General features: G+C 35.0%; 1 protein-coding gene across 1 annotated transcript in view; it reads right to left on the bottom strand.

Moving 5' to 3' along the window:
• PRDM5 (PR/SET domain 5) overlaps positions 1-24138 on the bottom strand; it is a 145164-nt gene that overhangs the window by 61660 nt on the left and 59366 nt on the right. Inside the window, exons 11-12 of the mRNA XM_051966730.1 lie at positions 22658-22818; positions 9054-9147 (exon numbers count right to left, since the gene is read on the bottom strand). Coding sequence (XP_051822690.1) covers positions 9054-9147; positions 22658-22818 — 255 coding nt within the window. The remainder of the gene's footprint in view (positions 1-9053; positions 9148-22657; positions 22819-24138) is intronic.

Raw genomic sequence — 24138 nt, 5'->3', positions numbered from 1 at the left:
AAGACAATAATTTGTTCTTGAATAACCATGTACATAAAGTTACAGTTGATGGGAGGGAGGTGGGGGGAGTGTCCAGTGACAGCTGGCATCTGTTAACACTGAAAGTTGGTTGGAACTGTAGGCAAGCAATTAACCTTCTGGCCCACAGTTTTAAAAAAAAAATAGTTCCTCTAATTTCTTTTACAATTTATGAACCATCAATGGAATTCATGTCACAGTCAGTAGTTTCTTTTTGCTGAATTAACCCCAGTTCCCATTGACCCTAAGAAGCTATAAACCAATGGGATAAAGCACAGGTGAAGGTGATATACTGTTTAAGCTGACCTATAGAGTACTATCTCTGTCATTGCACACTGGAAACAACAATGATGAATTACAAAACTGCATGCCAGACAGAGATCTAAACAACTCCCTTCTAAGGTACAGATTTGAGCATCCTCTCTGGTTGTGCCTTCAGTCACCCTAGATCAGTTCTAATGGGAAGAAATATTTGTGCTTTTTAGACTTTATTTATATTCCAATAAAGCTTACTGGAATAATGTCTTTTTTATGCTTCTTGCAATAGGGAGAGATAAAAAAAAAAACTGAGTTTTAAGAGTCAGCCCATTGGCATATATTTACAGATCATAATATTAGAAATATTTCTTATACATTGAAAAGGAGGTAGGACTGAAAAAAAGGGCGTTCCAGGGATGATTCTAACATGGACATTTTGTAATTCTATCAGAGTAATTGTGGTTTTTAAAAATTATTAACTTCTGTTTTTATATCCTCTCCATTTCCCTCTGGGTTGCTCCATTGTCACTCTCTGTACCACTCCTGGAGTCAGTGAGATCTGGAAAAAAAGACCCTAGTCCCTTTCCCTAGACAATAAAAATCCACTTTGGAAGCACAAAAAAAAAAAAAATGTATTGCCCATCTGGAAATGGTGAGCTGGAAAACTCCATATGGGCTAGAAAAAGAATGAACTGCACTGTCTACCCTACCAGAGCCATACACCCTGAAGAAGAACTAAGGCAGGAATGATAGCAGAGGCAAATAGAGCCCCAATCCCAGCTGATTAATTATGGCTTTTGACAAAGGAATTCCTACGAAGAAAATATACATTTAAAAGGATGTAGGTATACATATATAAAATTAAACAAATACATCTGGCTGAAAGTCAATGCTAGTCAGGCTAATTCTGTAGATTGACTTCTGATAGGAATGATACACATAAAACAAAACTCTGAGCTGCTCCAAAATCCTATTATGTAAGACTAAATCTACATAGCAATCTCTCTTAGGAAGACTATTGGTCATGAGATTCAAAAGATTGGGTGATGAGTCTGGAGAAATTTTAATTCACTTGTGGAATAAAAGGAATTCATATAACAAAATATAACTTCTTCTTAGAAAAAATGCCAGGAACTAGAAATGTGGAATGTGGTCTACATAGTCACTTTAAAGATGTGGGAGGGTATTGTATTATGGATGTTAGGGGAAAAAAATCAATGTACTGATCAGGTTAGTCTGATGATTATTGGTAAAAATGACATAGTAGCAATCTGCTGGAGAAGATGGAGGAGACAGGATTACACATATTGTATAGGATATGATCTTCATAATAAGAGAAAATACTTTTTCATAAAGATTGGAATAAGTTTGAATTAGCATGGGGATAATGTAAAGGTTTCATGTAGTAAGGAGAGGAGCTATTCCTTTTGGTAATATGCAAGAAAGGGTAGAAGTGTAGTATGGCAGGACTTTCTCTTCAAGGGATAAGCAGATAGAATAAGAAAACAGTGGATTCAGAAGGAGAGGGTAGTATAGAATGAAATTGATTCACTAATGGATTGTGATTGGAAAATAAGGAAAATATGATACCAGCACAGATGATACCCTAGGAAAGTTCTGAAGAATTGACAGTTTGGAATTATAGTTATGATATGAATTGGAAGAATAGATCATGGGAGTGAAATCCATTAGCCAATTAGATTAGGATATTAGAGTTAAGGTAAACTTGCCTGGCAAAGTCCTCTATGATGAACATGACTTGGAGAGAGAGATCTTGTCTCAGGTATTCAACTCATTGAGAAAGGAAGAAGAATGTTTTAGGGGTTAGTAGCTGATATCCAATAACAGAATTGAGTAATGAATTGACATAGAATAAACCTTCAAAGAAGAAAGTTACCTGAGTCTGGAAGTGGTAATAGGAATTAAAGAGTATCTATTTTTTACCACTGAGGACCGGAGAAAGTGAAGTCAGTTCTAATAAAGATGACCAAGGATGTGGTGTCATTTGGCTAGGATGGGCAAGTCTTAGTGACAGGCAGAAGATGAAAGGAACATTAAAAGAAGAGGTCTGAATTAAGGGAAGTCTGTTAATTGCAAAATGGGATTTCCAGAGGGCACATTGAAATGAGAAACAAATAAGTATGAAATATGGAGGAGGAAGGGGAAACTGAAGGCAATAGAGATTATGAAAGGACAGCATAGGTTGGAGAAAGATTTCCTTTTTGACATTCAGGACCTGAGGATCACAGGAATTACTATGAATTTGAAAGATGACATCTACCGTCAGATTCAGTTGATGTGCTGATTAGTTTTACTGAATTGCTCCCTCTCTGTCTGTCTCTGTCTGTCTGTCTATCTCATTCTCTCATTTCTCTCTTAGAAGGTAATAATTTTATTTAAAAAAAAATCTTTACTGAGTAGTTTCTAGATCATTTCCAATTGCATTTTCTAATAAACACTTAATTGTTTAGAAAGTTATTGTTTCTTTGCTACTAAACAAGTTTGCCTGAATTCATAAGTTGTTGTGGCTATTTTTATAGAGACAGAGGGCATGTCCTAGATGGCCAGTCCCCAGATAGTGACCTGTGTTTCCTTTCAATTCTACTGTTCCTTCTTAATTATCTGCCCTAATTTATTATTTAACTTTGGCTAGACACTCCAAAAATAAAAATAAAAAGGAATTGTTAAAAAAACAATTATTGCTAAGAACTCACTGTTTGACAAAAAATTGCTGAGAAAATTGGAAACTAGTATGGCAGAAATTAGGCATTGACCCACATTTACCACCATACACCAAGATAAGGTCAAAATGGGTCCATGACCTAGGCATAAAGAATTAGATTACTCTCAGACCTGTGGAAGAGGAAGGAATTTATGACCAAAGAAGAACTAGAGATCATTACTGATCACAAAATAGAAAATTTTGATTATATCAAATTGAAAAGTTTTTGTACCAAAAAAAACTAATGCAGACAAGATTAGAAGGGAAGCAATAAACTGGGAAAACATTTTTACAGTCAAAGGTTTTGATAAAGGCCTCATTTCAAAATATATGGAGAATTGACTCTAATTTATAAGAAATCAAGCCATTCTCCAATTGATAAATGGTCAAGCAGATGAACAGACAATTCTCAGATAAAGAAATTGAAACTATTTCTAACCATCAAAGAAATGCAAATTAAGACAACTCTGAGATATCACTACACACCTGTCAGATTGGCTAGAATGACAGGGAAAGATAATGTGAAATGTTGGAGGGGATGTGGGAAAACAGGGACACTAATACATTGTTGGTGGAATTGGAAATATATCCAGCCATTCTGGAGAACAATTTGGAACTATGCTCAAAAAGTTATCAAACTGTGCATACCCTTTGATCCAGCAGTGTTACTACTGGGCTTATATCCCAAAGAGATTTTAAAAAAGGGAAAGGGACCTATATGTGCAAGAATGTTTGTGGCAGCCCTCTTTGAAGTGTCCAGAAACCGGAAACTGAGTGGATGCCCATCAATTGGAGAATGGCTGAATAAATTGTGGTATATGAATATTATGGAATATTATTGTTTGGTAAAAAATGACCAACAGGATGATTTCAGAAAGGCCTAGAGAAAGTTACACAAACTGATGCTGAGCGAAATGAGCAGGACCAGGAGATCGTTATACACTTCAACAACAATACTATATGATGATCAATTCTGATGGACGTGGCCCTCTTCAGCAATGAGATGAACCAAATCAGTTCCAATAGAGCAGTAATGAATTGAATCAGCTACACTCAGGGAAAGAACTCTGGGAGATGACTATGAACCACTACATAGAATTTCCAATCCCTATATTTTTGTCTGCCTGCATTTTTGATTTTCTTCACATGCTAATTGTACACTATTTCAAAGTCCTATTCTTTTTGTATGGCAAAATAACTGTTTGGACATATATACTTATATTGTATTTAATTTATACTTTAACATATTTAACATGTGTTGGTCAACCTGCCATCTGGGGGAGGGGGTGTGGGGAAAGAGGGGAAAAACTGGAACAAAAGGTTTGGCAATTGTCAATACTGTAAAATTAACCATGCATATAACTTGTAAATAAAAAGTTATTTTAAAAAATCATTGCACTTAGAATCATAGAATCCACAGTTAAATCTTGTCTCTGTCACTAGTTGTGTGACACTAAATAAGTCTCTTCGCCTCACTAGATTTCAATTTCCTCTTATGTAAAATTAAATATTTGCACTAGATATATATAAGTCCCCTCAAGCTGCAAACAATATGATTCTGTAATATTTCGTTGCAAAGAGAGTTGGGTTTCTTTGTGCATTTTTCCATTACTTTAATGGTTGTCACATGAATTGTTTGGCCTCTTTTGACTAAAGCATATCTCAAAAAATCTTGCACCTCTTGGTACATTTGATCAATTAGCTTTGCGTTACTGTATTTGAGGCATCTAAAACACTGAAATACTTATATCAAACCTTGATAAATATGACTATCAGAATTCTTTTTTTTCTCTTTTTTTTCTTAGTCAATATTTCCAAAAGACCCTTTTAGTAGTGTCTGGAACATAGTCAGTAGACATATCAGTGCTATGGACATTTCTAGCAATGTCAACTCTGCAATGTCCCTGGTTTTCTTGTTGAATGTAATTTTCATTGCATCGTGGTCTGAAAAGGATGCATTTACTATTTCTGCCTTACTGCATTTGAGTTTGAGGTTTTTATGTCCTAATATATGGTCAATTTTTGTATAGGTTCCATGAACTGCTGAAAAGAAAGTGTATTCCTTTCTGTCTCCATTACATTTTCTCCAGAGATCTATCATATCTAACTTTTTCTAATATTCTATTTACCTCTTTGACTTCTTTCTTATTTATTTTGTGGTTTGATTTATCTAATTCTGAGAGTGCAAGGTTAAGATCTCCCACTATTATAGTTTTACTGTCTATTTTTTCTTGCAGCTCTCTTAATTTCTCTTTTAAGAATTTAGATGCTACACCACTTGGTGCATATATGTTTAATATAGATAGTGCTTCATTATCCATGCTACCCTTTAGCAAGATATAGTGCTCTTCCTTATCTCTTTTAATTAGATCAATTTTTGCTTTAGCTTGATCTGAGATCAGGATGGCTACCCCTGCTTTTTTGACTTCACCTGAAGCATAGTAGATTTTGCTCCAACCTTTTACCTTTAACCTGCATGTATCTCCCCGCTTCAGGTGTGTTTCCTGTAAACAACATATTGTAGGATTCTGGCTTTTACTCCATTCTGCTAACTGCTTCCTCTTTATGGGGGAGTTTACCCCATTCACATTTATGGTTAGAATGACCAATTCTGTATTACTTGCCATCTTGTTAATCCCGGTTTATGCTTTTCTCCCTTCTTTCCCCTTTCCCCCCTTCCCAGTATTAAGCTTGTGAGCACCACTTGCTTCTCACAGCTCTCCCTTTTTAGTATCCCTCCCCCTGCCTTAGAGTTCCTCCCCCTATCTTACCCTTTTCCCTCCCAGTTTCCGTATTCCCTTCCACTTAGCTTATTCCTTCCCTTTTCACTTTTCCCTTCTCACTTTTCAATGAGGTGGGAGAAGTTTCACCATAGATTGAATATGTCTTAAGATTTTTCACTTAAAGCCAATTCTGAAGGCAGTAAGATACCCACTATATTCATCCCCCTCCATTCTTTCTCTCAGATATAATAGGTTTCCTATGCCTCTTCATGAGATGTACTACCCCCACTTTACCCTTTTTCTGGTACAATGTCCTTTCCACATCAATTTCTAGAACAAGGTATACATGTATTCTTTATACATCTATATAGTCGAAATATAGTTCCCAAGATTAATCTTTATCTTTTTAGATTTCTCTTGAGTTCTATATTTGTAGATCAAACTTTTTGTTAAGTTCTGGCTTTTTCATCAGAAATAGATGAAATTCGCTTATTTCGTTGAATGTCCATCTTCTTCCCTGGAAAAAGATGCTCATTCTTGCTGGGTAAGTTATTTTTGGTTGCATACCAAATTCCTTAGCCTTTCGGAATATCATATTCCAGGCCCTTCGATCTTTTAATGTGGATGCTGCCAGATCCTGGGTGATCCTAATTGTGGCTCCTTGATACTTGAATTGGGTTTTTCTAGCCACTTGCAATATTTTTTCCTTCATCTGAAGGTTCTGGCATTTGGCCACTATATTCCTTGGTGTTTTGATTTTAGGATCCCCTTCAGTGGGTGATCGATGAATCCTTTCAATGTTTATTTTTTTCTCTGTTCCTATGACTTCTGGGCAGTTCTCTATGATAATTTCCTGGAAAATAGTGTCCAGGCTCTTTTTTTCATCATGTTTTTCTGGAAGTCCAATGATTCTCAGATTGTCTCTCCTGGATCTGTTTTCCAGGTCTGTTGTCTTCCCCAGAAGGTATTTCACATTCTTTTCCATTGTTTGATTTTTTTGGATTTGCTTGACTGATTCTTCTTGTCTCCTCGAGTCATTCAATTCCACTTGTTCAATTCTGATTTTCAGTGAAGTATTTTCTTCACTCACTTTTTAAAAATCTTTTTCTAATTGTCCCATTGAGTTCTTTTGTTCTGTGGAATTTTTTTCCATTTCGCCAATTTTGTTTTCCAGTTCACCAATTTTGTTTTCCAGTTCACCAATCCTATTTTTCAAGGATTTTACTTCTTTATCCACTCTCTCTTTAACTGACTTCTCCAGGCTCTTTTGCCAAGCTTCCCTCTCCTTTTCCCAAGCTTCCCTCTCCTTTTGCCAAGCCTCCCTCTCCTTTTCCCAAGCTTTCCTCTCCTTTTGCCAAGCCTCACTCTGCTTTCCCCATTTTTCTTCTAGCTCCCTTGTGAGAGCCTTTTTAATCACTTCTATGAGGTTCATCTGTGCTGAGGAACAGATGATCTCCTCCTTTGGGGATTCACCTGGGGACTGTCTGTTTTTAGTCTCCTCAGGATTTAGAGTCTGCTCTCTATCTGTATAGAAGCTGTCAAGGGTTAAAGTCCTCTTCAGTTTCTTGCTCATTCTGTCTAATAATCAAAGACAAACTACCAAAGAAAAACAGAAAAAACTGGAGTCTTTCTTTGGGGGAGGCTGGGTGTGTTACCGAGCTTCCTCTACAGACTGTGGGGGGCAGCAGTGAGGCACTAGCAGGACTGTGCTGCGCCTGCGCTCTGAGATCCCAGAGCGTGCTGAGTCACTGTGGGGGGGAAGAAGGGGGCGGCCAGGTCCCGGGAGACTCCAGCTGTTTGGGGTTGTATTCTTCAGCCCCGGTGTTTTTAGCTTCTCTGCTGGGCTGCTGACTTGCTGCCGGAGCAAAGTATCCAGTCCTGTAGCGAAGCTCTCCCCGCAGAGACGGCTGCGATCACTCCCCACCCCCTCTCCAGTCTGCTCCCGTGCTCTCACTGCCACTGCCCGCCGCCTGCGCCCGATCTAAAACCGTCCCAGCCCTCCAGTAAAGACAGACCTTTCTTGGCGAATCTCAAGGATGGCTTCTCTTGGTAACTATTTGTGGGTTTTTTTTCAGTCAAGCATTAATTCAGAGGCTTATAATGAAATGGATAGTGAGAGAAAGCGTGGAGCTTATGCAGCTATGTGCCTCCTCTCTGCCATCTTAACCGGAAGTCCCTGTCCCTGGTTTTCTTCAAAAAATGAGGGACAAACACTCTTCTTGAATCTCAGTCAGATCTACATCAGGTTCTTAATCTTTTCTGTGTCATAGCATGCTTTGTCAAGGTGCTGAAACTTAAAGATTTTCTGAGACTAATGTTTTCAAATAAATGAGACAAAATAGAGGTGATTAAAAAGGTATCAGATGATATAAAAAGTTATCCATACACACAGAGACATATATATATATATATATATATGTATGTATGTATATATATATGTGTGTATATGTGTGTGATTGCATATTATATATGTCATAGGTGCTAACTTGAGAAATCCCTGGTCAGATGAAATAAGTACCAATGATTGTCATTTACAGGAATTATAAAGGAGGGTGTATAAAACTTAAATTAAAAATTTTCATTCATTTATTTACTCAATAAATATTTGAATATGTACTATGCACAATATGTTGTGCTGAGAACTACAGAGGGTAACAAGGGACAATTTTTGTGGCCAATGAGTTTATAATCCAGCAGGGATTATACGTTAAAAGTTTAACTCTGATATCATTTTTCCCTCTCTGTCTCTGCCAAGAAGGAAAAGATATTTCCCTGATGACCTTTTGGTTAACACTTTGCTTAAACCATCTCTCTTCCTTTCTCTCTCAAACTCTTCTATCACAGGCACATGCCTTTCTCCCCTGGAGAGCTCTTTAGGGCACAGTTTCTGTTGCTCTATCTTTCTCTACTCAATGGCTACAACAGGGCTTTGATTCAGTCTGTGGATACTTCATAGAAGTTTGTTGGGATAAATCAACCATGGCAGCCATCATGTTCACTAATAACTACAACCCAGGGAAACCCTGTCCACCTACTCTTATCCCAATTTTATCTATATAAATAAGAAATATAATCAAGTCATAGGAGAAATTTTAAATTCTGCTATTACAAAGTGGTATCAAATATTCTTGGATTGCATGTTTTAATGGGTTTAGAGACAGTTATATTGCAAGTTTTGGCAAAGGAAAGAACAGAATCATTCTTTGATTTTTTTTTCAGAGATTTAAAACTTAAAATTTCATGTAACCTGCAGAACATAAAAGGAATATGATGCTATGTTTTGGCCACAAAGCACCTCAGCTTTATATCGGTTTTATTTTGTATTAACAGACCTGTATGACTTCGAATGTGTACTCTCAATGTTCCATTGCTTGCAAATTTCTGTCCACAATATGGACATATCTTCTCCTTTTCTCCTGTGTGTGTCTATGTAGAAAGAATAAAACAGACAGAGAGATTTAGAATAACTCCAAAGGATTAAAAAATGTTTGGATATATCTCATCATGACTATTTGTTTACTTTCCAATATTATATTCTCTTGAATTGATAAAACTTCTGAGACATAACTGGTATCATTGTAAACAAATTAAATGAGCAGAGAATGAAGAAAAATTTGGAGATAAAATAGCATTTTTTTAAAAAAAGAATTTTTTTCCCACAAACAAATAAAATGTAACTAAAATTTAAAAAGAAAAGAACTGGAAAGAGATGTTTTCACCAAGCTTTTCTGATTTTAAAAAATACATAATTAATTTGAAAATAGAAGAATAAGAACCATTCCCTAATTGATAAATGGTTATAAGATAGTGACAGAAATTTTCTTCTTTTAGCTTTTTATTTTCAAATTATATGCATAGCTTCAATATTCACCATTGTAAAATCTTGTATTCCAATTTTTTCTCCCTCTCTTCTACCCCTTCACTTAGACAACAAGTAATCCCATATAAGTAAAACATGCAAATCTTAGATATATATTTCTTAATTATGCTGTACAAAAAGAAATCAGATCAAAAAGAGAAAAAAACTGAAATAATATAAAAAGCAAGCAAGCAACAATAAAAAAAAAAGGTGAAAATACTATGCTTTGATCCATATTCAGTCCCCATAGTCCTCCTTCTGGTTGCAGATGCCTCTCTCCATCACAATCTATTAGAATTGGCTTGAATCACCTCATTTTTTAAAAGAACCACGTTCATCAGAATTCATCATCACATAATCTTGTTGTGGTTGTGTATAATGTTCTCTTGGTTCCACTCACTTCATTTAGCATTAGTTCACATAAGTCTCTCTAGGCCTTTCTGAAATCAGCTTGCTGATTGTTTCTTATATAATAATATTCCATATCATTCATATACCACAATTTATTCATCCATTCTCCAACTGATAGCCATCCACTCAGTTACCAGTTCCTTGCCACTACAAAAAGGGCTGCTACAAACATTTTTCTATATGTAGTTCCTTTTCCCTTTTTTATGATCTTTTTGGGATTCAGTACCAGTAGAGAAACTGCTGGATCAAAGGGTATGCACAGTTTGATAGCCCATGGGGCATAGTACCATATTGCTCTCCAGAATGATTGGATTTGTTCACAACTCCACCAACAATGTATTAGTATCCCAGTTTTCCCACATTCCTTCCAACTTTCAATATTATCTTTTTCTGTCATTTCAGCCAATCTGAGAGATATGTAGTGGTACCTCAGAATTACTTGAATTTGCATATCTCTGATCAATAGTCAGAGCATTTTTTCATATAACTAGAAATAATTTTAATTTCTTCATCTGAAAATTGTCTTGAACAGAAACTTTTCAAAGAAAGAAGTTTAAATTATATCCATATAAAAATTATTCCTAAATCACTAATATTAATGAAATGTAAATTAAAATGCTCCTGAAGCCCTACCCGCTAGAATGACAAAGTTAATGGAACAGAAAAATAACAAATATTGGATGGACTGTTATATGTGTGTGTACGGTGGGGAGGGGGGTAAACATAATAACACCCTCTTGCTATAGATTTAAACTGGTCCAATCATTCTGGAAAGGAATTTGGAACTATGCCCCCAAAGTTACTAAACTACACCTACTTTTTGCCATAGAAAGATTTTCAATTATTCAGTGAGTTTGGAATGTGACTGAAATTTATTTGAACATATTACAGTTTACTCCATTAGTCTTATTTGAAGGAACCATATGTACAGTTTGCTACATACATCAATTCTAAATTTAAAAAAAAATGTTAATTGCTCTAAGACTTTACTTACTATTTTTGTGATTTTCCTAAACAAAAAACCTCTCCCTGACCATCACTTGCCTACATGTTATTTTCCCATATTAGAATATATCTGCCTTGAGAACATGATCTGGTGTGCTTTTTTTTAAAATTTCTATCCCCAGAATATAGTAGCACAGTTCCTGGAATACAGTAAGGGATATAGAATGGAATTGTACCTATATTTGCATTGCTATAGGGAACTCTGTGGTGTAGAAACTTCCTCCACTTCTTATTCATTCAGATAACCTTCTTTGCAACTTACAGTCTTAGAAAGTTTCTGAAAGCACAGAGAGGTTGAGTGACTTGCCAAGTCAACTTGCCAAGTGACTAATAGCCAATATGTGTCATAAATAGGACTCAAACCCAGCTCTTGCTAGATTTGACTAACTTTCTATTCACTACATTGCCCTGCATTAGTGGGTTTTATCTTAACATGAAATTTATATTTACAGCAAGTTCCCATGCTAAAAAAAAAACAAAAGGGATGCTTGAGAATCACAGAAATATAAATTGAGAATCAAGAGTTGAAATTTATATTGACAGCAGGCCTCTTGTTCAAAGATACACTAATCAGGGATTTAAGATAAAGGGATTCTAGTTATTTGTTTAGACAAGATTAGCTTTTTGAATTCTCTGGGAGTGAAGTTGTTACTAAGGAAAACCTAATTTCTCTTTATCTGACACAAACCCTAATAAAAACCAAATTCAACCTCATTAATCCCTAGTCCTTTGCATACTCTGTAGCTACTTCTTAGATTGCCCCAGAAAAGTAACTCAGTTTGTACTGGGTCATGACATTAATTCATTTAAGTCACAAATCAGAGCCAATGGGATCTTGATTTCTGGTTTTCTGGGCAAGTAGTGATTTCCAAAGAATGATTCTTAAACTCCAAGGGAGACCATTACAGGGGGTCAACAAGGCCTGAACTACTTTCATAACAATACTAAGATATAACTTTCTTATTAAAATGTCTCCTCTTTTTCCAACAGGAGGCTGGGCTTTCTTACACTTCAATTACAAAAAATCACAAAGATTGAATACAGAAACAGACATGAAAATCTAGCTGCTTCTATTAAGCCAGACATTAAAGAGATTTGTGAAAAATACATAAAACAATGCCACTCTTACATCTGTTTTGTTTTTTTTTTTTGGTTGTTTTTAGTAAAGCATTTTAGTGTTATTTAATAAATTGATAAATATTTCTAAAACTATCCATTTCAATTTCTAAAAAAGCAAATATTGATAGGTATAACCTACATCGACAAAAAAACTTTTTGAGGTCCTCATAATTTTTAAAGTATAAAGGGATCCTGAGACCAAAAAGGCTGTGATCTAAGATCTTATGGGAAAAACAAAGCTTTTCCCATTACTGTAGCCCCAAAAAGGGCAACTTTGTGTCCTCTCTCAAATCCTTCAAACTTTAAGAAAAAGGAAAATGGAGATGAAAGTGAATTCCACTTGGTAGAGGCAAAATAATCATAGTTGGCTGAAATATTTTGGTGGATCCTTAAATAAAGGAGTTTAAGGAGTTTCAGTCTGACATATACAAAGAGGCTAAAAGCAAGAGATTTATATATAACCATTAATACATTGAAGTCTCTTAAATCACAGACTTTACAAAGATCCATTTGGTTCTTTGTATGGCATTTTTTTCAGTATTTTTTAAAAAATAAATACCAAATCTTTAAAATGAATATATTACAATTTCTTCACTTCTCAATACAAAGCCTTATTTCCTTTCTCCCCAACACTTTAATAGTATTTTTCCCAAATACATGTAAAGATAGTTCATTTTTGTAAAATTTTGAGTTCCAAATTTTTCTCCTTCCTTTTCCTCTTCCCTCCTTAAGACAGGAAGACATCTGATATAAGTATCCATGTACAATCATATTGATCATATTTGCATATTAGTCATATTATAAAGAAAAATCAGAACAATAGGGGGGAAGCATGAAAGCAAGAAAAAAAAAAGTAAAAATAGTATGCTTCAATCTACATTTAGATCCCATAGTTCTTTATCTAGATGTGCATAGCATTTTCTAACCTAAGTCTTTTGTGACTGTCTTAGATCACTGTATTGCTGAAAAGGGGATAAGTCATTATAACTCATCACCACACAATGTGGCTGTTACAATATTCTCCTGGTTCTGTTCATTTTACTTAGCATCAGTTCAATTAATTCTTCCCAGGTTTTGCTGAACTCATTATTTCTTATAGAATAATAGTATTCCATTACTTTCATAAACCACAACCTGTTAGACATTCCCCAATTGATAGGCATCCCCTCAACTTCCAAATTTTTTGCCACTACAAAAAAAAAAAAAAAAAAAACCTGCTTTATTTATTTTAATATGTCATCTTTTCCATTTTTTTTTTTTATGATCTCTTTGGGATACAGATCTAGCAGTGATCTTTCTCTAGGATCTTCCTGATTTCAGTATCAATATTATATTTTTGTCATAAAAAGAATTTGGTAGGATCCTTCTTCACCTATTTTCCCAAATAGTTTATGTAGTATTGGGAGTCAAGGTGTTTTAAATATTTAATAGAATTCATTTGGAAATGTTTTCTGGTCCTGGAATTTTTTTTTTCTTAGAGAGGTCATTAGTAGCTTTCTCATTTTTTTTTCTAAAGTGGAATTACTTAAGGATTTTATTTTCTCTTCTATTAATCTCAGCAATTCATTTTTGGTTTTTTGCAAATATTCAGATTATCAGATTTATTGGCATACAGTTGGGCAAAGTAGTTCCTAATTATTATTTTAATTTATCTTCATTGATGGTGAATTCATCCTTTTTATTTTTGATACTGACGATTTAGATTTCATCTTTCTTTTTTGAAATCAAATTAATAAAAAAGGCTTATCTATTTTAATTTGTTTTTTATTTATTAGTTCAATAGTTTTCTTATTTTCAATTTTATTATTCTCCCTTTGACTTTCAGAATTTCTAAATTCTTAATTCATGATTTTTAGTTGATTCTTTTTCTAGCTTTTTAGTTGCATGTCCACTTCATTAATCTCCTCTTTCTCCAATTCATTCATGAAAGCATGGAAAAATGTAAAATTTCTCCAAATAGCTGCTTTGGCTGTATGTCATAAATTTTGGCATATTGTCTTACTGTCATTTTATTTGACAAAATTATTGATCACTTTTCTATGATTTGTTGAGACACTCATTCTTTAGGATTAGACTAGTTTGCAATTAATTTTTAGTCTAGCTTTCCATAGCTTTTTATAGCATATAATTTATATTGTATTATGATTTGAAAAGAATGAATTTAATAGTTGTCTTTCTGCATCTTATTGAAAGGTTTTTATGGCTTAATGCATGGTCAATTTCTGTCTAAGTGCCAGATACTGCTGAGGAAAAAACATATTCCTTTCTATCTTCATTCATATATATCTATTTAATTTTTCTAAAATTCTATTCACTTCCTTAATTTCTACATTATTTATTTTACAGTTAGACTTATTCAGTCTTTTATTGTGGCTACTAAGTCCTGTACAATTCTAAATGTAGCTCAGCATATTTCAATTTTTTTTCTTGTTTCTTGCAAATTTTTTTTTTCTTTTATCTGGATGATTTAAAATTTGGCAATAATGTGCCTATGTGTTTTACCCAAAGGATCTCACTGAAATTCTTTTTCTACTTTGAAGTCTATTTTTACTTTCCTCTTATGTTCTATCACTCTAAGACAATTTTCTTGAATTATCTCCTGCATTATTGTGTCAAGATCTTTTTTTTCCCTTTGGTCACAACTTTTGGACAATCCAATTATTCTTAAATTTTCTCTTCTTACTCTGTTCTCCAGATCTGTCATTTTTTTTATGAGATGTTTCACATTCTGTTTTATTTTTTTCATTCTTTATAATCTGTTTTGTTTTTTCTTGGTCTCTTATAGCTTCACTGGCTTCTCCTTGTCCAATTCTAATTTTCAAAGAATTATTTTCATCTTTCAGGCTATCTCCTTTTCTAATTGATTATCTTTTTTTTCATAATCTTGTGTTTTTGTTTTTGTTGTTGTTGTTGCTTTGGATGGTTTTTAATTTCTATTTTTGCTTTTTCCTCAATGTCTCTCATTAGGTTTTTTAATTCTTTGTTGAGTTCTACAAATTCTCTCTGGGCAGAGAGCCATTTCACATTACTTTTTGTGGTAGAAGTTTTTTTTTTTTTTTTTTTTTGCAGTGTCCTCCACTGAAGATGAACCCTAGTCTTCCCTGTTTCCATAGTAAGTTTCTATGGTGGGATACTTTCTTCTTTGCTAGTTTTTTTTTTTTTTTTTAAATAAGAGATATCAGTAGAAGCACCTCTAATCCTAGTTTAGGGGATAGAGTGCCTCTGGCTTTACCTCAATTTTCCCCTCAGATTAGAAATTCCAAACCAAGAGCTCCACCCTACAGCAAGTGCCCACACTCAGCATCCCTACCCTGCCTCTGCAGCCTTCTTGCCCAGGACCACATCCCTACAGCACAATTGGCTCTGGTGTTCCCAACCAGTGGAGGTTCCCTCAGTCTTCCCAAACTGAGACCCTGACTCTACAAGCAATCCAAGATGTGAAAGTTTCTGTGGTTCCTGCTGAAGTTCCATCCACACCCAACTAGCCCCAGGGCTCCCCACTTATTTTGGTAGAGCTAGCCTGGAAATGTTTGCACGTCACACAGATTAATTCTAGGACCCTGGTCTTTCTTCAGATTTTCTTGGATTGTACCAGGAGGACCCTCTGTTCTGCCCCAAATCTTCTTGATTTTTCCACTAGTTTATGATCGCCCTGAGGCAAATTTCTATTTGTGGGGAAAATCTGGAGAGTTTGAAATTTGCTGATTCACTCCATCTCCCCACAATCCCTCCCATTCTATTTTTTTTTTTTTTTTGCTAAGGCAATGGGGGTCAAGTGATTTGCCCAGGATCACATAGCTATGAAATATTAAGTGTCTAAGGTAAGATCTGAACTCAGGTACTCCTAACTTCAGGGTTGGTGCTTATTTTAATTTTTAGGAAATTATTTTCTTTTTTGTACCTCCTTTTCCATTCAGCAAATTCTATTTTTAAATGAATTGTTTTCTTAGGTGCACTTTTTTCTTATTTGGCCAATTTTTTTTTTTAAAGAGTTGTTTTCATTAATCAATTTTTGTGTTTTCTTTTCCAAACTGTGACTCTTGTTCATAATTGTCCTGCTTAACTCTCATTTTTTTCCTTTTATTTCTTCTACCTTTCTTACTTGATTTTAAAAATCCTTTTTGAGCTCTAGGAAGGAGATATTTGAGTCGAGACAAATTCGAATTCTCCTTTGAGGTTTCACATATAACCATTTTGACATCATTGTTCTCTTCTGAGTTTGTATTTTGATCTTTCCTATCACCATAATAGGTTTTGTTTTTTGTTTTTTTTTTACTTTTGGTCAGGGCTCTTTTTTGTTTTTTTGTTTGGTTTTTACTCATTTTTTAAAAAGTTGAGCTCTGCTTCTGACAGGTACTGCCCCAAGCTTCTTTAGCTGGAAGTCAGGGGCCTAGTTACTGTTTTTTTCTCTCCAGGATCTCAATGCTTGGAGTTTACCCACTGCACTGCAGTGATCTGGCCTAGTTACACCTATGGTATTGGGATTACAGGGTTGGTAATTTGCCTTCTACCCTGTGGCTGAAGGTCTCACAGCTGGCATGCTGTGATACTGGCCTGCTAAACCAGGACAGAGCAGCCTCAGTTACTGATGTGCACCACTGGCTTTCCCAGGCATCATCTGTGCTGGGGCTGCACTCCCTTTTATCCAAATGAGACAGACTTTTCCTGAAGTTATCTTATAAATTATATTAAGCTGCAAAACTGTTCAACTCCATCTTTTTGTGGGTTGTGTTACTCCAGAAGCCATTTAGAGGCTTGATTTAATGTTGTTGCTAAGGGAAACAGGGTAAAGTTAAGTTAGTTAAGGCAATTCCCTGGCTTCTCTCCACCCTTTTGGCTCCACCTCTCAAGACTGAAAGCTTACTTCCAAGAATGATAATGATGAGGTCCTGAAAAGTGGGTGAAGCACTGATAAAATTATTCCAGTGTGGCTGAGTGGAAAGTCACTAGAAAACATCAATGGCATAATAGATAGAATACTTGGAACCAGGAAGACCACAGTTCAAATGCTGTCTTGTGATCTTATCAGCCTTTTAACTCTGAATAAAGTCTTCTGAGTCTCAGTTTTCTAACCTATAAAAGGCATGGACTACATAGGTTATCAGATCCCTTTGACCTTGACAGAAATTATTATTAAAAACATTTTTGTGAGAAATATTGAGACTTTCTCTCCTATTTCTTTGTGCAAAACCCAACTTTTGAAGGACATTATCAAGCTTTGCCCAAAATTTACCCCTAGATTATCTTGTTTATGTGAATTACCACTCATTGTGTTCAACTCAAGCAAGTTTGGGTGGAGGTAGTTCCTTCCTCTAAATTGCTCAAGGCTAGGGGCCTTGGGCAATATAGAAATATTTTCATTATAGGGTAGAGATAGTTTCTTTGTCCAAGAATAACATTTAAAAAATCTGTAACTTGCATTAAAGAGCCTTTTATTAACTTCCTGACTCAGCCCAGATCTTAGGTTTATGGCCCTAATGCCATAGGACCTAAATGTCATTAATCTCTGTCATAATTTTGCTATCTATAAGATTGAATTTTCTGGACAGTATTTATTAACCTTCTCTGTGTTTTTCTGAGCTGGAGCATCATACTGGGCTCTAATATCAGCCATGACCTTGTTCAAGGTTCTGAGTCTTGAGCTTTGGGAGAGTCCACCTCCACAGTTAGCCTAGGGTCTGTAATTTGGATTTATGGAAAAATTACCTCCTCCTCATGGTTCTTTATGACAAGTAGCTCTTCCCAACTGCAGCCTAGTCACATTGGTGTCAATGGCCTTTCAGAGGCCATGAATATCACATTCTATAGACTGTCTAATAGCCAGTTCTAATTCATTCTTAAGTCTGAAGTTATCAGCAGCCTGACAGATATTATAAATCTATAGACAATCTTGGCATTGTCCATTGAGTTGTATAAACCTTCCATTTTTGAAATAGTGTTTCCATTCTCTGGGCCAAGGATCCTTCTTATCCCTGATTTTCCCTTCCAGTTCACAATTTTTGATTGCCAGGCTCCACGTATGTTCCAGATAGGAGGCAAGGTGGTCACTGAAGCCCTGTATGCACTGTTCCTATCATGTCCCTGGACTCCCAGTACTCATGGAAGCTTGCCATGGAGATTCAGGAAAAGTGAGAGGTTCAGAAACTGTGGTTAATTCCACCTTTGTGAGGATGTAACAATAATGTAGGGTCAGTATGAGTCTGATTTAGAGGTAGGATTTAAGCCAGAACTATATATTCTTATTTATGTTAAAAATAAATACATAAATGAAACCTGTCAGTCAAAGGGGGACATCCTTTCATCTTTCCATTATCTTCTTTTAAAAATAAAATCACAATTTTATGGAGATATAACATTCAAAAATATAGAACTACTCATATAATAAAAGAATGTTAAGTATATGAATCATCATAGCCTAGAAAACTAAAAATAATTTAACTAACTTTGAAAAGTATATTTTCTCAACAGTTTAATAGTGAATTCTGTAATTAACAGTAGGATTGGCAGGAAAAAAGGTTTTCTAAGTTTTCATGAAGAGGGGCACATGTTCAGAAATATAATATAAATAATATTACTGAGAATTTGCCAATGTCCTCTGATCAATGACATTGGAGAATTGTGAAGTATACTATTTTTTGCCAGAGAAGAAATAATTCAATTGTTATTGTTTGCACAATGTATATATGACAGAGGAGTCATACATTTGTTGATTTAAAACTCAGATCTATATTACACAGATTTCTAAAGTTTCCAGTCTGGAGGAGTTCTTGTTGTATGCTTTATAGAGCTCCCAAGTTGGGGTGCCAAAATATACTATGCTTTCTAGAGTCCCCACTCTGGAGTGTCAAAATATACCAGTCGGATTAGATCTTGGAGGATCTCCGGACCAGCCTCAATCCTTGGTCTTAGTGGAGGAGTAATGAGGCAAGACTCACATGGATGATCAAATATGGAGTCCATTTATTCCAAATTCTCTCAGCTTTATATACCCTAATACCCTTACATAACCAAAGCAACATTGTGCATGTGCTAACTATATATAGTGCATTCGAGACCACATAAACAACTTGCAATTGTATATAGATAACTCTTTTCCACTTAGTATCACTCTGCTTCAATTACAACACAAGTTGTCACTGCCCCCTGACTTCTCAGAAAGGCCTAGAGCCTTTAAGGGATATGGGGAGAGGAACCAAACATTGTCAGCAGGTTCCCTCTGGGCTGAAGGGTCTTAAACCTTACCCAGAGTTCCCCCTCTATCTGTGGCCCTCTACAGGTCCCCAAACAGATCACATTATCCAGTTCCCTCATTTTGAAATCTAAAAGCCCACACTGAAAGCAATTAAAAAAAAAAAAGACAATGACTTTATGATCACTTTATCAACTTAACAACATTGCTATTACTAGTTCCCAGAAGATATCAGAAAAAAACGTATTGCACAAAATATTCTCCCTCTTTTGCCCCCATCTCTCCCCCTCTCTCTCCCCTTCCATCTTTCCTTCTCCTTTGTGTGCAATCTTCTTAGACTAAAATAATTTAACCAAACAGATTTGAAATCTATATTATATACACAGACACACACATGTAGAGAGAGACAGAGATAGAGAGACAATTTGTTGGTTAAAATTATCTTAGTTTAAAAAGTTTATATAAGTAGATTTACACAATTGGTTTACTTAAGTTTACTAAGATAATTGCAACCAAAATATTTTAAATTGATATTACATGTATATGTACATACATATGGATTTAAAATATTATTGGTAAAAAATGAAATATTATAGGTTAAAATTATCTATTTGAATATTTTCCACCTGATCTCTATTGAAAGTATGTTAAAACTCAATGTGAATAAAGAATGCCTAACACTGTTATTTGAGACAATAAGAATTTCTGAAAGGTTTCTTCAAATTTTTTAGAAAACTATTGAAAGTGAGTCCAAATATGCAATACATTTTCTCTACCTCATGATTTCTTGCCAACATTTTCAATGAGGTAAATTCTTCACTACTGAGACAAGTTAAATATATGTTTGGTTTCCATTGTCCATCCAACCATAATAATTGTCAGGAAAAGTTCCAAAGAAAAATTCAGAAATATATGTTTCCTACTGAACTTTTAAAGAAAAAGCAATAATGTAGCTGAAGAGGCTAGCTTCAGGGATGATGTGCATGCATTTGTTGCATCTTCATCTTCCTCCCAAGTGGCAGGAATATGCCACTTTAATGGAACCTTCATCAATGTTTGCTTCTGGGGAATCAGAGGTCATTTGAAGACACAATTGTAGAGGGTCGCAAATAGTGAGGGAACTCTGGGTAAGGTATAAGACTCCAGCCCAGAAGGAACCTGCTGACAATGTCTGGTTTGGCTCCCCATCTCCTCTAAGGGTTCTTAGCCTTCCTGAGAAGTCAGGATGGGTGTAACCACCCCTCTTTGGTGCCCTCACCCTTCCTGAGAAGTCAGAGAGGTGTGACTACTTGTGTATTACTTACTTACAGTAAGAGGAATTTACATATCAATAGCAGGGTGCTTATAGTTAGCACTTGAGGAGTGTGCTGTGGTGATGTAATCATATTTAAGGGCTGAGAGAACTTGAAATAAATGGACTCCATCTTTAACTGTCCTTGTGAGTCTCCTGCCTCCTTCACCCCTCCACTAAGACCAAGGATTTGGGCTAGTCCCAAGGTCCTCTAGAGAGCTAGTCTGGATGGTATATTTTGTCACCCCAACTTGGGGGCTCTAGAAAGCATACTACACACAATCCAGTAGCAATTCCTACAACAAGAATTTTTTGTTTCTTTCTTTCTTGGGAATCATTTCATTTTCTTTTAAAGTCCAAAGGAAACCAGGCCCATTTAAACATCAGAGAACCTGAATTCAAATCTTGCTTGAGTAGCTTGATACTTTTCTGATCCTAGATAAGTGATTTCAATTTGGGAATCTTGGTTTCCTTATCTACAAAATGAGAAAGCCAGGCTAGATGGTACGGTTCTTTCCAGATTTGGATGCATCATCCTTTGCTCATGAAAATTTAATTTGAAATTGAGAAAGAATCTCATTTTACAAAAACTTTATTGATAATAAGGAAAAGCAACACATTAGAACCAAGTAGTCATGGGTCACGTTTGACTCTGAAATTTACTGGTTGAGCAATTCTAAGACATTTAACCCCCAATGAGTTCTGGAATCTTCCTAAGACTATAATAACTTATTCTATATTCTAGATATTCTACATTCCTGGATATAGTTTCCATACCAAAAGTTCCTGTTATCAATAGAATCACATGTATGAATTCCCTACCTGCCCCTTCCACACACACACACACACACACACACACACACACACACACATTCATAAAGGGGGAAGCAAAAACTAATTTAGTTGTATAACAATATTTTTAAATTATAAAACTAATCTACCATAAATTTTTAATTTTAAATATACTTCACATTTATAGCTAAAACATAAAACAAAATAAATTATTTTGCTAAAATATTTAAACTCTTAAAATATGCATGTGTGTAGCCACTTAGACATTTAAAATTTTCAGAATAAACATTTTTCTCCTCAGTAAATAATACTCAAATAGGTGCCCCTTAAGGTGTTTGCTGACCATTCACGTAATACAGTAGATGGACTATTTATCTGAGAGTCAGGAATTCTGTTCTAATCTTGGAATTTGAGGCTGCCTCAGAAACATATTAATTGGGACTGAGTAAGTCACTGAACTTCTACCTTCTACCTCAGTTTCTTTATCCAAAAAGATGGAGATGGTCATAGCACCCACCTCATAGAATTATGAAGGTTAAGTGACTTAATGAAATAAAAATAGTTCATATATTTTAATTGCAAAGGACTTTGTAAAACTTAAAAAAAAAAAACCTATAAGCACTAATAGTTTAAAACTGTGCTGAGGCTCCTGGAACACCCTTGTTAGTTATTGTTATTAAAAATGACATAAAAAAATCAAAAACATCCCTGAATATACACAATTGTATCAATAACTTCACAAATATTCACTTGAATTAGAAAATTTAACAAACAATGTAACCAAGTAAAATTTCTTTGTATAATATTGTTGCAAAATTCACTGGACAATGTCGCCTAATTAATTAGTTTTTATTCCAGAACTATTCAATGAGTAATTATTATACTTCTATCACTGTCAAGGTCCTCTGAATCATAATTGCTAACATTTATATAGCACCTTAAGTTTCTCTAAATGTTTTCAGTTGTTATCCTCACAATATAGATGCTGCTACAAGGCTCATTTTAGATGTGAAGAAACGCACAGCCCTTAGAAGAGCCACACAACTACTGTTTGAGTTTGGATTTGAAGCCATATATTCTTGACTCTTGATTCCACTGTACCTAAATCCATTCTAAGAGGAGGATAAACCTATGGATGGTATCTAGGACAGGAAAGGGAGGGCCTCAAGCTTAAGCCCCTGCAACACAAAATAGAAATATTCTAAAGGTTCAAGCAACAAGGGAAAGAATATACATAAGGAATTCAAACTTAGGATGGACTTGTACTTACTTTTTTGTGACTTTTAAGCACAGAAGGTGTTACAAACGCCTTGTCACAGAGATCACATTTGTATTTTTTGTGTCCATCATGGACCACCTGGATGTGAACATTTAAGGTATCTTTCCTTTTAAAGGTAGCATCACACTGATCACACTTGAAAGTTCGTTCACCTTGGAAACAAAAAAGTCAAATGTGAAGAGACCAAGCAAGGCTGGGGCCCTTTCCTCCTGTAGATTAATGGCTGCCCTTCCCCCACTAATCTCAGCCTAGGTGGAGATTCTGTTTAGCTATGAAAGAAAGACATGTCTCCTGGCTAATCTCTAATCTGAACATTGTTTCAGACCTTCCTGCCCTTGACTCCAGCATGAGTGTGAAAGGGCTCCCTAATATTCCCAATAAACTTATTTCTCTTTGTCAAAAATAGCTTCATATGGACAAAGATAAAAATTTTATCTTCATAACATAGCTGGAGATAAAGGTCAATAGTGTTCCATAGATGTATGAGGAAATGGAGCAAAAATGACATTTTAATTTCAATCATTCTTTACTAGATTGCCTCAATTTCCCCAAGAAAATTTTCAAGGAGCCAACTTCATTAAATAAAATGATACTGTTCCAGTTCATAAGGTAAGCTATAAGCTATAATTGTTTTGATCTTTTGGGGAATCCAATTCAGTCTAATGACTATCAAATGTCAAAACCATAGTCAGTACTGGTTTTGACTTGATTCTGAGTTTGCTGTGGATCATTTTAAAAAATAAATTGTCTATATTATCCAAACATCTCTACAGTCTTTAAAAACTATAGTTTCCTATGAGTAACAAGAATTTTCATTAACTATTTCCCCATAATAATGAGGGTTTTTTTTTTAATAAAATTTGTATATATTGATAAACTATACCTTTTTCCTTTTGACAACCAGAGAGTAGGATTAGAGATATGAATAGAAGATGGACTAGAAGTATGCCATAAAAAAGCTGATGACAGTCACCTTCTTGTTCTCTCCAACTACCACAGAGATTAAACAACCCTTTAACTTACTCAGTATTGAATGAATAATTGAATCTTTTAGCTGACTGACTTTTTTCACCTCTAACAAAATTTCAACATATGAATCTAAAAAGCACTTCAAATGAGAATTCTTTCTTTTTTTTTTTTTTTGGTTTGTTTCTTTTTGATTTTGACTTTAAGGGTGTGTGTATGTGTGTGTGTGTGTGTGTGTGTGTGTGTGTGTGTGCAATGTGATATATTGTAATAAAAATCATTTGTTATAAAACCACACAAAAGAACAATTAAAAAGTGATATGACCAATTTCTTTTATATTTTTAAATAGGAAGAAAGTAAGGCTTCCATAAGACTTAGGCATTCTTTTTTTTTTTCTCTACTATAATCCTTCCATCTTCCACCATATTTTCCAATAGTACTTCTTATTTAGTCATTTCAGTCATGTCCAAAACTACAAGGCTTCATTTAGGGTTTTCTTAGAAAA

This window comes from Antechinus flavipes, chromosome 6 (genome assembly GCF_016432865.1).
Source record: "Antechinus flavipes isolate AdamAnt ecotype Samford, QLD, Australia chromosome 6, AdamAnt_v2, whole genome shotgun sequence".
NCBI classification, from domain to species: Eukaryota; Metazoa; Chordata; class Mammalia; order Dasyuromorphia; family Dasyuridae; genus Antechinus; species Antechinus flavipes.
This window is presented reverse-complemented; position numbering and strand designations above follow the sequence as displayed.